Source organism: Miniopterus natalensis, chromosome 3 (genome assembly GCF_054644295.1).
Source record: "Miniopterus natalensis isolate mMinNat1 chromosome 3, mMinNat1.hap1, whole genome shotgun sequence".
Lineage (NCBI taxonomy): Eukaryota > Metazoa > Chordata > Mammalia > Chiroptera > Miniopteridae > Miniopterus > Miniopterus natalensis.
Window position 1 is genome coordinate 59,249,285 of NC_142083.1, and position 17,886 is coordinate 59,267,170.

A 17,886-nucleotide genomic window follows, 5' to 3' on the forward strand; every position below is an offset into this window, starting at 1 on the left:
CCGTCTCAGTTAGATACCGCAGGGAAAGTGAGCTTGCACGCTGGCTGAACATTTGTTCTTAATGGGGAAGAAGTGACTTGGAAGCTGGTTTGGTTCAACTAGCAGCCTGTTCATGGTTTGGTGGTATTACTAGCTCCCTGGAGAGTGAAACTCGTGAAGAGAATAGGGTCACTGGTTTTAAAGTTCCTTTGGTAAGTTTAAATATATTAACATGTGGCTGACATAGAAATGCACACCCCGAAATGGTCACCTGCTTGTCCACTCACCTGGCTGTGGTTTTGTGTGTCCTCTAGGGAGATACAGTTCTGAGAGTGACGTGTGGAGCTTCGGCATCCTCCTCTGGGAGACCTTCAGCTTAGGCGTCTGTCCGTACCCTGGAATGACAAACCAGCAAGCACGCGAGCAAGTGGAAAGAGGTGAGCCAAAGACGCGGGGGGTAGTGCTTGCGTCAGCCCCAGGGACGGTGCTGGGGGCGTCTGTGGCTTCCTGGCAGGGGTAGGGTACATACTGCTCGGCTATGTAGAGAAGCAGGGTTGTTTACAAGTCTGTTTCTAAACCCCATGGATCGTGTGCCTCTTATACAACAAAAGGCAACGAAAAACTCTTTAGCTTTAAAAAGAGAGCGCGCTAGGCTCCTCTTCTGCTCCCCCTGCCTGGCAGGACGTCTGCAGGGGACACCATTCAGTCTCTTCAAGGGAAACAGAATAAAGTTCCTCAAGCTCCCATTTTTTATTCTATGCCAAATAAACACCATTAATATTACTGCAGACTGAAATGTAGTTGGGCTTCAGGAGGTTGTTGGGAATTGCGTAACCCTTCTGAAGAAACCCTATGGTATCCCCAGGTCAGAGGCGGGTAGCAGGTGATGGTGACGCCCTGTAGTCCATAGCTTTCAACAGAAAGAACACTTCTGACAAAACGGCGATGCCCCAGCCTCTGGCCCCTCAGGAGGGGCATGACTGTGGGAGGATGACACTCGAGCTTCCTTCCTCCCTTCTCCTACCCTCACAGACACCTTACTTCCCCAGGCGAGGCAGACACACACAGGCCCTGCCCAGCACACTGCGGGGGCGCCGCCCACAGCTTGGAATGAAAGATAAGATTCTTCTCGGACTGTAAAGGACTGTAACTGGTGTTCATTTTTATTTCACTTTTGAATTAGTGTTTATTAAGCCCTTATCCTCTCCTCATCTTAAAAAACCTGGGTCGTAGAGATGCATTTTAAAAACTCTGCCCACAGCATCTGAAAGCAAATCCTTAGAGCAGATAAGACGAGGCCTGTACGTGATGTGTCTCACATCAGACTTCGCCATGAGCAGGCAGGCGCTCTGAATGAGAAGGTAACTCTGTGGCTCTGTAATACTGAATTACTTGTAGAAACAAGACCTGTTTGCCTTATAAAGGCTGTTTTGTTTCTGCTGCGTCTACAACATAAGGTACTAAACTCACAAACTACGTAATGTCCTGCACGAACATTTATGTTTATCCCCGTTCTAAATTCTGTTCTCCTCTTGGGTCTTCAGGATACCGAATGTCAGCCCCTCAGCACTGTCCAGAGGACATCTTTAAAATTATGATGAAGTGTTGGGATTATAAACCTGAGAACCGCCCCAAGTTCAGTGAACTTCAGAAAGAGCTCAGTGTCATCAAGAAGAAATTCACATAGTGACGGGACGGTGCCCGATGCAGCCGTCAGGACACACCGTTCTCCTCGTTAGCCATGAGTTCGTACCACGTTACCTGCAACAGTCTGCTAAGGTTATTTTTTTATTAACTGGTTGTTGTTTTTAAATATGTGCCACTTAAAAAAAAAAATGGAAAATGCATTCAAGAAACAGACAGTCCTCCCGAGGGCTTTTCTAGCTCAGACAGCACTCTTGCTGCTTCCGGCCACTGTAATAGGCAAGCACAGGCTCCCGTGGGGGAGGACAGAGGCTTCTCAGACTTTTCTCCTCCAGGCCCAGGTCACGGCTGCCGTCCTGTGCCACAGACCTGACTCACTCGGTGCTATGAGCCGCCTTGGTAACGCCATGTTTGCAGGACACCTCCCAACCAAAGTTGGCGCTCTCCTCTGCCAAGGCATGGTTATATTTGTAACATCATTTTCTATTGGGAATTATTGGGCCCTCCTAGGGATTTTCTTCATTGCCAGAAGTAACTGCAGTGTAAGAATCCTCACACTCCTGTATTAGTGTTGTCATTTCCCTCCTCTATTTGGGCATCAGAAAGCCATGCATCAGATGCCCTCAAACAGCATACACCTAGCATTGAGGCAGCAGCTTTTAAAGGGTTTTTTAGAAGCTGCGACAGCAGGAAGTCAGGACAGGAGGGTGGTCTAGAGAAAAAGAGCAGCTAGAGTAGAATCAAAGAAGAAAAGGAAAACTTAAAATGTCTTCTTATCTGAGTTATGCCCTTAGAAACATGCACCCATTCCCTCTTTATTTTATGTTCTGCGTTCACGAAACAAGTTCTAAGAAATGTTTTTCAGGAGCTTATAAAAGCTTCTTAATGACAACAACAAATTTTTAGAAAAACTACAAAGCACAAGCCCACAGAATCAACAGCATACTTTTGGTGAAGCACCTGCACCTCTTAGGAGGTGTCCAGAATTTAATTTCCTTCATGGCGCCAGTTCCCTGAGCTGTCAGAATTGCATGGTCCTCGTTCAGAAACACGCTGCTGTGTGCACGTGTGCACACACTACCACCAAGCAAGGCAGGTGTGAATGGAGTAAATGGTTAAGAAGACAGGTGGACACTATTGAGAGAAAAAAATACAGGAAAGCCTCCTCTCTCCATTTTCCCCCTTTGTTACCCTTATGCCACTACCTGGGAACCCGTATGCTTAGCAGAAGTGTGCAAGCACAGCGCTCGCTGGAGATGCTTCATGTGAAAATGTAACAGAGTTAGATCTAGGATTGTGTTGTGCTGAACCTTAGCTGCGTCCAGGGAACTTATCCCATGCTCTGTATATAGTTGCCTCTCAGGATTGTGTGGAAGAGATGGTCAGGCTCAGGGGTGAATGTGGCTTGGGAACCTTAAGTGCCCAGGCATGTGTGCAGATAAATAGCACCTTAGTGATTGTTTCATCTTCGTTTATTGGAAGAGCTTATGGGAAAGAAAATTCCTCTTGTCCCCTCCAGCTATTTGCTGCCTGTGAATATCATTGCACAGAACTCGCACACAGTGCTCTAGAAAGTAGAAAGGATAATACTGAAGAGACAAATGGCTTGTCTATCATTTCAATCTTCTTGCAAGTTCTGTACACATCTAATGATTACTACATTCAGACTAAAACAAAAGCATGATAAACTTACCCTCAAAAATATATTGCGATATTCAAAGCAATTTTTAAAATCAGAACCATTTTCCCTTCTGTCAAATAATGTAAATAAGTGGAACCTTCTGTTGGTGGCATATACTGTGGTAGGTGAGAGCACCGACTCATGAATTAAAATTAAGTGCTGTGGTCTTCAGGCCCTTGTCAGCCTTTAAACATAAGAATGAGCTGGGACATTTCCACCCTATGCCAGTGTTTCTAAGCGAATCTTTCCACAATATTTTTTGTTTATAGAGACCAGCCTTCCATCACTTACCAGCCTCAGTGCTGAGCTCTCAGCAAGGAGAGAGGAGGATGGTTTGGGCTGTAATTTTGTGAACAAGACCTGAAGCTTAATCTTTGCATTCTGGTTTAAAGAAGGAACACGGTATTGACATTTCACTCATCCTGGCTGTTAGAATTTACAATTCACATCATAACTCTGAGCTTAAATTAAAGCAGCTTTTCAAAATACCGTGACATCTGCAGCATTTAAATTCCACTTTATTCTGTGTCCCAGAGCAGGCGGTGGTATAGTTCAGGATTAATAACTCACAGGGAGTCTTTCAGGATCATACCAGTTGTAAAGAATATTAAATTTAATATGGGCACATGCATCGAGAAAAACTTACGCAAACCATTTTTTTTACTGTTAATTCTCTTGCACTTAAAGCATAATTTATTCATACCTTCTGTCACTGATAATTATTGGAATTATGTACGTTAGGGAGTTAATCCATACCCAAAAAACACACACATAAATACTGTTCTGAATTTGCAAGTTGATGTAGAAAAAGGCAGCTTCAGAAATGTACAAAATCCTATCAGTTATATAGTAGAAAACAGTTGTAACAAAAATTGCCACTGGTCTGAATGTAATTAAGCCAGGTTGCAAATCTTGGTGGTGTTAATGGATTTTTCAAGAGGTGCATTTATCACTCCCATACAGTTCCTGTCATAACTCCTTAAATTTATGAGTACGGAGGGGGTGGGGGGTCCCAGGCTGTCTGAATCTCACCTACATTTTTCTATCTTGAGGCTTTATGAAAAATATTCAGCTAGTTCATCATTTTCAAGGAAAGAAATCTTTTAATGTCAAATTAACATTTATTACCAACATGTGGAACCTAAAATTAATTTTGTATTTGAATAATCTGAGATTACTTCCCAAAGCCAGCGAGTTCCTTCTCTTCCAGGAAAACAATAATAAAGGATTGACGGGTTTTGTTTAAACTTTCAAAACCAGAGGCTGTGTTTCAGCCCATCCTGCCACCGGCTCCCCAGTATAAGGCCTCATGTGATTATTTCTCCTTTATCTCCCAAATTTAATATAAGCAATAAAGTTCCTCATTCATAATTCACCATTTTATCACAAATAAGTAGATCAGCACAGACCATGAGCCAAATTGTATTAGCTACTGTTCAGCGCACATTTCACAATTGTTTTTTTTCATTTGAGCCTTATCTTAGAAGAAAAAAGGTTTAGTCACCAAAATGATTTTAATTTTCTTTAAACCACAATCTGGTTTTCTTGTCTATGTTATACTCATGTTTCAGTGTTGCCATATAGTTTTATATAAAGTTGGGCCACCACCACTGAAATAACTATGCTTCACCATACTGGTGTGAGTGTTGCACACTGAGGACCTGGCAGTGGGATAAACATAAATTGTACGTCACTGTCATTCAGAGTTGCTCAGCCCTTGCACTTCACTGTCCATTCCTGTGCATCCCCGGAAACCCTACTTAGTGTGCATATACTCTTAGTACACTGCTTTGTGGCCATGGGTCCTTGTGGAGTGAGATTGAAATTTTCTGAAAAGAGATGTTTGCCTCAGCCCTCTTTTTTTATTTTTCACATACCCCCTTGATCACATGGTTGGTATTTCTTATTAACAAAATATTTCTTATTAACAAAATTGATTGTCCATACGCACCATTCTGAGTCCTGTAGAGACTGACTTTTGTATTTAGGAGGCCAGAGCTCTCACACAAAACACAATAATGCAAAACAAAAAGGGCAACAAAGGGACAGACAATTGAAAGACACTTTTCTTTATGTACTAATATGTTAATTAAATGGAAATAGATTTTATATGAAAATGAGTTTATATTACTTTTCCATTATACTATTAAGTTAGCATGAAAGTTTACCATTAAAATAAAGTGTTACCTCTTTTATTACTAACTTTGATTTGCTTATACATACCAGAATTTTTTAATTAAATATTTTAATTTTATTTATTTTTGTTTTGATGAATTTCATATCAAGTCTAAATACTCTACTATTTGGAAGAATCCAGAGCTGCATAGTCATTTTTGCAGAGGAAAATACTCATGTACCTACTTGAAAGAGATATTGGTACAGTCCCATAAAATTGTCGTTTAAAAAATAATGCTATAATATAAAAGATGTATAAACTATATGTGTTAGTCATAATTCAATTTAAGGAAATATTTATTACCCCTTGAAAACCATCCTACTGCCTCATGCTGATTCAGAGATTAAATTCTGAACTGTTAAGTATAGACACTAAGATGCACTTAGCTTTCTAAGGAGGACTGAGATTCTCGGGTAGTAAAAAAATCTGATCTGAATTCCTAGTCACTCTAAACTGTGGCGTAGTAATGAGCATGGGCTTCAGTGGATCTGTCCACAGGCACAGAGAAAAGGACCGCTTATTCCAAGACAGGATGATGCCGCCCTTACGGAGAGTGTAGACAAATTAAAGTGGAACAAAGACTTGAGCAGTGTCACTAGAAAGCCTAAGGAAAACAGCGCCACCAGGCCAGATCCTTTCCCATAGAAAATTAAAAAGACATCGGAGCCGAAAGGAGGAAAAGAGGTCACCTGCCAGCATGTGGGCCTCAGTGAGCCGACCACACACCTCTCTCCCTTGCATTTGGAGCAGGTTTATATCCCGGGCTCGCAGCTGCTGCTGTGCTGGGCGACATGTATACTCATTGTCCTGCCCACTGAAGGACTGGGTGGTTTGTCTTCAGACTTTTAAAGAGACTACTCAAAGTCTCTTTATATTTGCAGTAGTTATATTTACTACTTCTTTAAGATCACTGATTATTCATACCTTATTGGAAATCTTTGGTTGCAATGGGGCTTCACCTGGGCTAATCTCCTAGAGGAAAGCATATTTAGCCCTGGTTCACCCTGTGACTAATGTTAACTAATTGGCTCCGAGAGTTACCCCCAGAGGGACCTCACTGTGATGAGCTCTACTCTGGGAAAACATGAAATTAAGCAGGGCCGTAGGAAAATACCAATTACATAGCAATGCTCCGTGTCTTTATATAGTAACATTGGAGCGAAAGGAACCTTAGAAACAGCCCACAGCCAGTCATAGTACAGCACCGCTGAGGACAGATGCAAAAGACAGAACAAGACATCTAGACAGGAGGACTGACCGACATGAAGGGCAGTGACAGTACTGGCCCCAAGTGACTCAAAGGCAGCCTCCAAGTAAATGCAGCATCAGTATGGGAAAGCTAATCCTCAGAGAGGGTTTTTGAGGCGCTTCCTGCTGCATGTTATTAAATATTACAAGCCTCTCAAATCTCTACAACATTTCTTAAAGAGCACTGAATTGGATATTGATTTGATTTTCTTTACGATCCCCATAATCTCAGGAGGTGGCCACTGCTGAAGGAGAATTGCCCTCGCTCGGTTTTGCTGTCGGCTGCAGTCATGGTAGTATACTGACTGCCCACGCCCTGAGCAATGGCGTATGTGCCCAGGGTAGCCAGCATTGGAGGAAATTTGCTGTGAAAGCTCCTACTTCTTATTTTATTAAAGAAAAAATGTCTTGTGGGTGTTTATGCTTGCGACATGAAGACAGATTTAGTGTCCCTCCTTGCCAGCAAACTAGCAAGAGCCCCCAAACAAGAATATTTAGGACTCACTCTAAAAAGATTGGAATCCTGACTTTCTAAACTATCTTCCCAAACATTGCCATTGAGGCCAGCAGATGTGAGTGTTCTACAAAGTAATAAAATGTCCTAAGTGATAGTAAAGGCCCTGGAGCAGAGTTTTGCAATATGTTTTCCCTCAGCTTCATCCATTCACAAGCTTTTCGTTAACATCTGCCATGTCGGGTACAAGGAGCCATGCTGCCTGCTAGTTTTTCTGGGGCGTTTTGGGGGGAGGGGTTGTTTTGTTTTACTTCTGGTATTTCCTTTCTCATATTCAGTTTCTTAATCCTTACTTTACCAAAACAGAAAAGCCTTTTATGGTCAGCTTTTATCAGATGGTGTCATAATTGGCTTAAACCAAAGAGTTTCTCCTCAGGAGCTTAGGAGGCCCTGCCTTAGTAGGCACTCCCAGGCATCCATTACCAGGCCAACTGCACACACACTATGTGAGAGGCCGAGCTTAGAATACAAAGAAAGCCTAGCTGTGGTCCTTGAGGCAGAGACGGGAGGGTTAGGTGGCAGTTTTGTGTGCTGAGTGACACTATCCATAGAAGAGGGAGATTTTCCCAGGACAGAAAGATCACAGTGAGCAGGGGCACCCCGGGGAACAGCCTATTGACTTGGCTGAGTAAGCTCATTGGGTGACCTACCCCCAAAGAATGTTCAAACACTAACAATGATTCCTGTCCCTTAACCCCTTGAAAGTACTGGACTTTTCCACTTCACTTTTCTGTGCCATTATTTTTTGTTATTTCTTTCACACTCCTCTTGTCAGTAAATATCTAAAAGTAGTGTTTTAATTGTGCCATGTTAATGAGTTTTCCCATAGCTTCAGAAAAGAAGGTAGCAAATATGAAGCCTTAAGTTCAAAATAAGCCAGTCAATCTAGATCCCAAAGCACCGTCGTGCTAAGACATCAGTTATTCTCTACAAGTTTCCCCAAAGCAGCACCCTTCCTAAAAAGCCAAACATCACACCTGCTCCTATTTGTCAAGAACATCTTTAGTGTCAGAGTAGGCACATTCTAGACCCTATCCACGGCAGATTCTGAAATGACGTCCTAGGAAGCCAGAGTTCGACCACGAAGCTGACAGCGGAAACACTGCTTCACTCCATTGTCCTCAGAGACAACACCAACGCAAAACTCTAACCATTGGGTAGTCCACCCGATCAGAGGAGATGCCTTATTTTGAAAACATGGGAAAGATGTTGGTAGGAAATGTCAATGTTATGAGCCACAGAGGGTAGGTGTCAGGTGGCCATGAAAAGAAATCCCAGTTCCCACACTGGACCAGCAAAACTCTAAGAATTAAAAACAAGGTAGCGTATGACTCCAACACCCCATTATTAATATTTTTTCATGTAGCTCTTGTCAAATTGTACAAACTTGGGGTCTTCTTTTGAGTTGCAGGAACAATCTTTACGAAACAAAAAAACTAAATTCCCCCCAACTGGGGCTTCAATTTCTAAGTACCCTACATTCAGACCCTTAGGGACTGAGAGGGAGCCTAAATCATTCCTGAGATCCCAGGCAGAAGGACCGTCCTGGCAGTCCCTACCAGCTCACCAATCCAGTGCTTTTGTTCATTTTTAAACACAGAAGTGGAGAAGAAAAATACCCCATTAGGTAGAAATTGTCTTTTACAACTAATTTGACTTGGTAGAAATAAACTTGCCTGCCTGCTCTTAAGAAATGCCAGACCGTGGTGAGCAAGTGCAGAGGGCACAGTGCCCTGAGCCATGCTTCATAGGACTGTGTTGTCTTCTCCTCACCCAAGAATAGCAGTTTTTACATGTAAACTATAGGACATGGCGGCCCCTCCCCTGCCAGTTGGAGTGGCTTTGCTTCAGCTGCAAGCAGAAGACCACTTCCAACAGCAGTGAACTTATTTGTCCTAATTCCTTCTCAGATGCTAGGGCTTTCACACTGGCCAGTTTCAGAAAATATGCATGTTTAAATGAAATTCACTATTTTTGGCTTTAGTGTCAAAGAGATTGGTTCTGCAAGATTTACCTGATTCCCCATAACAAGTATATTTTATAGCCTTATGATTCTAAATCCACTCCCCAGTATAGTTAGCTCACATCAAATCAAAATCAGAGATAAAGAGGAACTGGTAGGGAGGGGTCTTGGTTATTTCAAATTCATGACCAAAGTCGCCAAAGACAAAACTCCCTTTCACATGATGAGCATTTCACATCACTATATGAAATGTCAGTTACCCAATACCATCCTGTGACAAAATCAGATGCTCACCATGGACCAATGCCAGGAGCCCTGTACTTTATTTACATGGGCCATTTCTAGTCATTTTCCTCCATAAAGCATTGAGATTTCTCACTGGAACAACTTTATGATTCAGGTACCTAGAAATCTTACGTTTAATCTGTGTTTAACGGTATTGAATTAGATGGCCTGATTCAGCAACATGAGTGCAGTGGGGGTTGTTGGTGGTGTGAATTCTGCCAACTTCATCTTACGGTTTTCTCTGTGTTTTTCTTGGTTGGGTGTGATGAGTACCCTGACTGGAACTCTCCAAAGTCATAGCCATACAACCACATAGGGTTAGGAAAAGCCAGGTAAATGCAGGAGAACAAAATAAAGTTGTCCAAGTCCCAAGAACAGCACCTACTTCTTCAAGAACCTAAGCAAACCGAAAGCAAAGATCCAATGTACACATGATGCCCAGGCCCTTTCCTGGGCAGCCCACTGGCCTGAGGCCCTGCACTCCTCCCAGCATAGGCCTGCAGCGAGCGGCCCCAGAAATGTCATTTCCCGTTGCTTCCTCTTCCCTTTGTGAGAAGATGCGTTCAGGTTGATGGAGTGATGGGGTGATGGGGTGATGGGGTGGTGGGGTGATGGGGTGGTGGGGTGGGCGTGGAGCCTGCCCCTGGGTACAGAGGTTCTGTCTGCAAAGCATTCTGAGCAAAGCCCTCCCGTGGTTTACACAGTTTCCTTTTAGCACCAACATTGTCGGGTTAAAGCACCTTTAGTCTTTTTTGTTATTGCTTTAAAATAATATATTTGTGAAGTGTATAAAAGAAACACTGGAAATAGGGTGCTTCTTATAAAAAGTTCAAGTGTAGAACATGCCAACAAGGCCTTTGGTGAGTTTATCTAGCTTTGTGAACAAGTCTGAAAAATGAACGAGAGCGAAATATATAAAGCAGTTAGTTGTCTGTCTTTTACCATTTTTAACTCAGATCTGTATTTAACACTTATTTATTTGTTAGTTTTTACATTCGGAAGAAATACACTTTGAACTTTGGCTAACATCGTAGGATGTTTTTAAATTGTTTTCTACTTTTTTAAAACGTGACTTCATCACTTTTGTACTTTGAGCATTTTTGAACAGCCCCTTTTCCCCTTCCACGGACCAATTACCACTGAGAGTTCTGCAGGCCCTTTTTTTTTTTTACTGTATTCTTATAATAAATGTAAAATATTTGTAGCAAACTGTGCCTTGTTTTGTTTAATCTTTTCCATCATGTTTATATTTCTCTTCCTTTTCCACGTAAATATGCTCTAAGTAGAAGGAAAGAGAAGAGATTTCCATGGTAACTGGCCTCCTAGGGATGTAATGGTGCATAAAAAATTATTAGCTTTCAGTTTCTCTGTAATTAAGCTCATGAGTTCTGATGATAATGGGTGTGTGTTGCTTACAGTCCAATCACCACTTCCTCTGTTTAGAAATAAAAACTGAAATGTAGTTCCAGTCTCATTTCTCTGAGTGGATTGGCTGTTTGCCAGGGTTTTGTGTTGTTGTTGTTTCATAACAGGATCTGTTTAGACATAACAAAAGGATTTAGGGGAGAAAGGTGGCTGAGAGGGATGTTTGGAGAGATGCTGAGAGCTGCTCCCATACAGCAGTTAATGGTCTGCATCCTTGCCTGGCTCCCATACGGGCTGAGCTGGTCACAGAGCCGAGCCTAGGACTTCTATTTACCCTTCAGTCAGCAAATCAATAACCTTCCTAAAACAGCATGCTGTTATTTACACAGGCTTACCTGCATTAAACTCTCCTGGTCCCAGGTCTTGGACTAGAGGAGTCACCCTCCCCCTCTCAAAAATGCATGTGCTTACTGTCTCTGGGTCCGCCCACAAGCTTCTTAGAACAGGCAGAGGAATCCACAACCCGGCTTTTACTGACTTCAGTTCATTAGGGCCAGGGCACCCATCACCAAGGAAGGGGGGCTGTTGACCGAAATCCGGCTCCCCAGGAGGGACAGACAGGATCTCTGAAAGGCCCTGGAGTTCTCGCTGTATTTAAAGTCATGCACCTCACTGTCCATCCGCTCTAGCTAGCAGTTTCTTCACAGAGGTGATGCTGATGAATGTTGCCTGCAGAAAACATGGATGTAAACACTAGTTTCTATTAAAAGCATCAATGGTTGCCAACTCCTTCAATTAAAAGCTGAGTCTGAAGTGCTTTTTCAAACTCCTCAGAACTGAAGCAACTGGACAGACCAAACTCATGATTACAGTTGAGTAGGGCTATTGGTGCTGCTTCCAAAGGCATCGGTGAGGAAAGAGGCACCAAGCCTGGACTGCGAAACCCAGGCAGGTCCTCACCCGCTAGGACTGTCACTGGTTTGTAAGCTTGAACAAACCGTATCATGTCTAGACTGGTTTCCTCACCTGCAAAATGAGGTTTGACTAAATAATTACCTAGTATTAACCTTTTTCTTTTCATTCTCTTACTCTCCCTTGCCCATCCCTCCTTTTTTCCTTTCTCATCAGTCACTTCCCCACCCTAATTTCCTCCAGGGGGAATTTCCTCTTTCCTTTGGTGTGGTCCTGATGGAAAGGTAACTCCAAGTGCCCTCCCACTACAGAAGCCAAAGAATCCACATCCATCCTTATTGACTGAAGGGAGCCCTTCTTCCGAGACTGAGTCTTTGAGGACAGAAGGACCAGCCGGAGGGCATTCCCCCGGGGCGAATGTTGCTGTGACGCCTGCTTCTTAGACCTCCAGAGCACCCTTGGTTTCCTCCCAGCCCCAGTCCTCATTCTCTGTCCCCTCATTGACCTTGGAGTCCCCTGCCAGCCCTCCAGCTAATTCCCTCCACCCTGACTCATCCACTGTCCAGCCCTGCTGCCCACCGTCAAGGTCTCTCCCGTGAGGCCCCTTCCAGCTTGGAGATTCTGTGATCAGTGATCTCGGGGTCACTTTGGAACCCCTGAACAGCAGCACTATTCAGGATAAATGCTGTTTCCTTTGCTTTCTACAATGTTGTTGTTAGAATTCAGAAAAAAACAAAAAACAAAAAAAAACTCCCTCCAGGTTTAATCATCTAATGTGCTCCTGATTATCCAAACTAAGCCTCTTAATATTTCCTCAGCTCTGGGCCTAGGTAATTCAAAATTATAAATGTTTCCTTTGCAGTCTCCCTGTGGTAACAATGGCACCATAGGATAGTTAAATGATAAGGTCAATGGACTAGAACATTACGAGAGCTAATTGATCTATCACTGCAATATAAATGCCAAGAATTAATAGAAAAATAAATGTCACAGAAAGCTGGGGTACTGAACTCAGAAGCTGTCCTCTTTTGGCTCCCCACCCCCACCTTTCAGGAGGGCTTGATCTTATTCTAAGGAGAGTCTCTCTTTTCTGAAAACAAACACACACACACACACACACACACACACAAATGCTTCCTTTCAGACCTGGGTAAAGGACAATAATTTAAACTTGTTGGGTTTTCATCCCCAGCTAATTTTCAGACAGCCCCTAGAAGCCTTCCCTGGGCCTGCAATCTTCCCCTTGGCCCCCTGCCACATGTCAAGACATAGTTAAAATGTGGTGAAGTAGCAAAGGGGGGCTCCAGGGAACACACTTATGATGCATGTGCCTTAGGAAGCAGCACGAGTGGGGGGATAGGAGGATTTTCTTGCTGGTGTTCCTTCAGGCCCACAGTCCTGAAGCCCCTGTCAAAGCCAGCCAAAACCCAGAAACAGGGCCTTTTCCAGAACTGCACAGTTCATTAGTCTACCATGTACCAATCAGAGATGGGAACATCGTATTTGTTCTGGTTGAACTGTTACCTTTAATTCCAGGCAGCCATCTGCCCCAGCCAGGTAAATGCCCAAGTATCTTTTTGTATCAAACTGAATCCAGCCTCTCCCCTCTAGATCTGATGCATACAGAACTTAAAGGAAACCAGCAGATTTACACCATCCCTCCCTCTTTCGTTCCATGCTTCTTTCCCACCTTTCCTTCTCTTCTCCCTCATGTATACCCTTTCTCATGGTTTGAAGTGAGTCCTATATTAGTACACCTCTACAGTTTTTTACTCCAAAACAGATGTTCCATGGATATAATCATCAGTGTATTTTAAATGTATATTCATCAGATGTTATTTTGGGAAGACCAGGAGTCATCTACAAGATTAAACATAAGGTAAAAGTGGAAGAGTATAAATAAAATAAAACCCAATTATAAAGAACAGAGAAAGAAAACCAAATATCTGAAATGTGTTAATTATAGCAATTAAGCAATAAATTTCACTGAATTTCCTGACAACTAAAAAAAGCAGGAAAGAAAAGTACTTATATTATAAAATAAAAAAGGTCGAAAATTCACAGCTTGTCAATCAACTTAAAAGGTTAGGAAAAAAGTTATTCTAGAACTTTTTGTTTTCTAAGATTAACCATGAAAGTCATGGCAGTGGCTCTCACCTGGAAGGAATTTTGTCCCCCAGAGAGTATTTAACATTTGCTGACATTTTTGGTTGTTACATCTGGGAAGTATTACTGGCACCTAGTAGTAGAGGCCAGGGTGCTGCTAAACATCCCACAATGCATGGACAAATTTTAAAGGGACAATGAAAGACAAAAAAAAAGAAAAAGTGTTTTAATTACTTCCCTAGGTTGACATGTTTGACATACTGCTTACCTAGAAAAACAATCTAGAGGATCAACAAACCAAGAGTTGTTTTTTAAAAGCATCCTCTGATGAGTTACCAATAAAAAAAGAATAAACCATCTTAAGAATAAAAAAGTGGATATAGATAACTACAGAAACAGCAGGGATTGAAAAAGTAATAAGTAAACACTATGAACTTCATGGTAATAAATTTGAAAACAAACATAATTAAAGCTTATGCAAAATCAACAAATTCCTAGAGAAAATATAACTTGCCAAAGCTAACTGAGAAGAAATAGACTCAGATCAAGATGGTGCAGTAGGTAAACATTGTGCTCGCCTCCTCCCACAACCAAATCAAAATTACAACTAAATTACAGAACCACCTCCCTGGAGAACCATATGAAGACTAGCTGAAAGGAACTTCTATAACTAAGGGTATAAAGAAGAAGCCACATTGAGACTCTTAGGAAGAGAAACAGGCTGGTCCCACACCCATGTGTAGGGGTTAAGAATAAAGAGGAATATCTAGGCTGGTAGAGCTCCCTCAGGAGCAAGGGGGCCCAGCCCCACACCAGGCTCCCCAGCCCAGGGCACCAGTGCCGAGAGGAGGAGTCCCCACAACATCTGGCTGTGAAAATCAATGCAGATTCCATCTGGGTGAGACACAGGCCTGCTTCAGACCCAGGTGTCCTCTTAAAGAGCCTGGTGTAGTAGTGGCAGCTGCCCTCAGTTTGAAGCATAGCCCCTTCCAGTCACCTCTAAGCCCAGCACATGCAGCTACCAACTGCAGATCACTTTGTAGCTCCTACCAGGAGGTCCAGGGCTGAGCACAAACAACAGCTGACCTGGAGTTACACTTAAGCCCCTCCCAAGAGACCCCAGAACTAACACACCTGGTGGCCAGCTTCAGACCACACCAGATCACCACCCTTTTGGCTCTACAAACAACACACCCAAAGGGTGGACATAGCAAGCACCAGAACCCCACTCCATGGGTCAGCGCCCACACAACATCTTGTCTGCTGTAGTCATAATCTTCATAGCCAGTCAGCCTGAGGGTCAGTCCCAACCACTGACCGACCAACAGCAATGAGGGCTCACTTACTAAAATCGACAAATTCCTTGAAAGACACAAACTACAAATGCTCAGTCAAGAAGAAAAAGATAAGCTGAATAGCAATAAATTTATAAAATAAAGGAAGTTGTAGTTAAAAACCTTCCTACCAAGAAAACTGTGGGCCCAAATCACTTCACTGATGAATTCTACCAAACAACACTACATATTCTTTTAGAAAGTAGGAAGGAGGAAATGCTTCTCAAGTTGTTTTATGAGACCAGCATTACACTAACACCAAAACTGCATGACAATATTTTAAGAAAATGCCCAATCAATATTACTCAAGAACATAAAAACTCTTGCCATAATATTAGCAAATTGAATTCACTAATATGTAAAAAGGGTAATAAATCATGGACAAATGGGTTTTATCCCAGGACTGCAAGGTTGGTGCAACAATAAAAAATAAAAGTAATGAACCATGCCCGGCTGAGCGTGGCTCAGCAGTTGAGCATCGACCTAGGATCCAGGAGAACGGGGTTCGATTCCCGGTCAGGGCACATGCCCGGGTTGCGGACTAGGCAGCCTATCAATGACTCTCTCATCATTGATGTTTCTGTCTCTCTCTCTCTCCCCCTCCTTTCCTTCTCTGAAATCAATAAAGATGTGTGTTTTTTTTTAAAAAAAGTAATGAACCATATCAACAGACTGAAAAGGAAATCCGTATCATCCCACTGAATGCAGAAAAATATTTAACAAAATTCAGTATCTCCTAATGATAAAAACTCTCAACACACTGGAATAGAAGGGAATCTTCTCAGCTGATAAAGAGCATTTATGAAAAACCTACAGCTATCATATATAATGATTAAAAAAATTCTTGCCCCTAAAACTGTCAACAAGGCAAGAATATCTACTCTCACCAGTTTTATTTGTCATTGCATTGGAGGTCATAGCCAGAAAATAATGTAAGAAAAAGAAATGAAAGTAATAAAATCTTAGGAGAAAAAAGTAAAAACATCTTTATTTGCAGCAACATGACCTTCCATGAAAAATACCATAAGGAATTACAAAAAAAGCTACTAGAGCTCAATAAGTGAACTTAACAAGGTCACCAAGTACAAAATCAATCTGATTCTATATACTGGGCAATAAACAATGGAGACCTGAAATTTCACAAAGCCACTTAAAATAGTATCAAAAACATGAAATATTAGGGATAAATTTAACAAAAGGTATGTAAAACATTTCACTAAAAAATATAAGCTATCATTGACAGAAATTAATGGAGAGAGACACCATACTTATGGATTAAAAGATTCAAGGTTAAGATATTAATTCCCCCCTCCCCAGATGACCGGTAGATTCTATGTAATTCCAATTTAAATCCCAGCAGGCCACTTTTAGATATTGTTGACTTGATTCTATAATTTATGTGTGAAGGCAATGGACTAGAAGAGCCAAAATTTTGAAAACAAAAGAAAAAGAAGACTTACACTACCTAATTTAATTTAAAGCTACAGTAATCCAAACAGCATGGCATTTGCCCAAACATAGACATATAGATCAATAAAACCAAATTGTGATTCTGAAATAGACCAACATATGGAATATATGATCAAATGATTTTTGACTGAGTGCCAGAATATTAAATACCTCCATGCAAATAATGAACCTTTGCTATTCATAAAAAATTAACTATAATTCAAGAGAGTACAAAAAGCACAAACAACAAATGAAAAAAATGATAACTCAGACTTTCTCAAAATTTAAAATATTTGTCCTTGAACAAGATATGCTTAACAAAATGAAAGACAAGTGATAGACTGGGTGAAAATAAAAAATTTGAACCAACATTTTACCAAAGAAAAATTATAAATAGCCAATAAGCACATAAAACAATGCTCAATGTTATCATCAAGTAAATAAAAATTAAAACCTCAACGGGATACCACTGCACAGCCAACAGAATGGGTAAACGTATAAAGTTTAACTTTACCACCACTCTTCAGGATGTCGAACAACTGCAAAACTCATATATTGCTGGCAGGAATGCAAATGGCATAGAAAACATTTTGGTCTTTTCTTATAAATTTAAACAGATATCTATCATGTGACCCAGAAAACCCACTTCTAGATATTTATCCAATAGAAATGAAAGCAAAAGACCACTCAAAAACCTGTTTGCAAAAGCCTCACGCAAAAAAGCCCAAATACAAAGACTATATGTTGATGGAATGATGTCACCAAGGATGACATAGGTCATTCTTGACTTCCCTACCCCTCACAAGAACAAGTAACAGCTCTTCATGGACAAGACACTACTGAGAGACTCCTACAACTCTGGTGAGGCTGAAGCAACCTCCTGTACCACAGAGACCAGAGAGACTGCATTCGAAGGGTAAGAGTAGCAGCTATGCTCTAACTGCACTGTTCTATCCCCAGGGCAGTGCAGCACCATGCTAAGAGGTCTCCTCTGAGCCTATGATTCCTCCAGTGGAAAAAGAGAGTCTAGGGTGGACATTTAGCTCCCCCAGCATTGTAGGTTGCGTCCTGGGAGCCCCCGCTCCAATCTTGCCCTGTGGGGATTGCAAGGGAATAATATGCAGGGCTTGACTATAGTGAAACTGTGATACAGAAGGGGCAGGGGCTTGCAAACACCAGAGCTCTGATCTTGGCAGATCAGGTTCCTACCTGCAGTATCCAAGCAGTAGT

At 41.9% G+C, this 17,886-nt stretch overlaps 1 protein-coding gene across 2 annotated transcripts in view; it reads left to right on the plus strand.

Annotated features, from left to right (window-relative positions):
* The window catches only part of FER (FER tyrosine kinase), a 313,312-nt gene extending 307,182 nt beyond the window's left edge, over positions 1-6,130 (plus strand). For both annotated transcript variants that reach the window (XM_087815481.1, XM_016221979.2), the window contains 2 exons: positions 294-416; positions 1,524-6,130. In XM_087815481.1, the coding sequence (XP_087671607.1) occupies positions 294-416; positions 1,524-1,666 (266 nt within the window). In that variant the 3' untranslated portion in view covers positions 1,667-6,130. The remainder of the gene's footprint in view (positions 1-293; positions 417-1,523) is intronic.
* Positions 6,131-17,886: the final 11,756 nt, after the last annotated feature.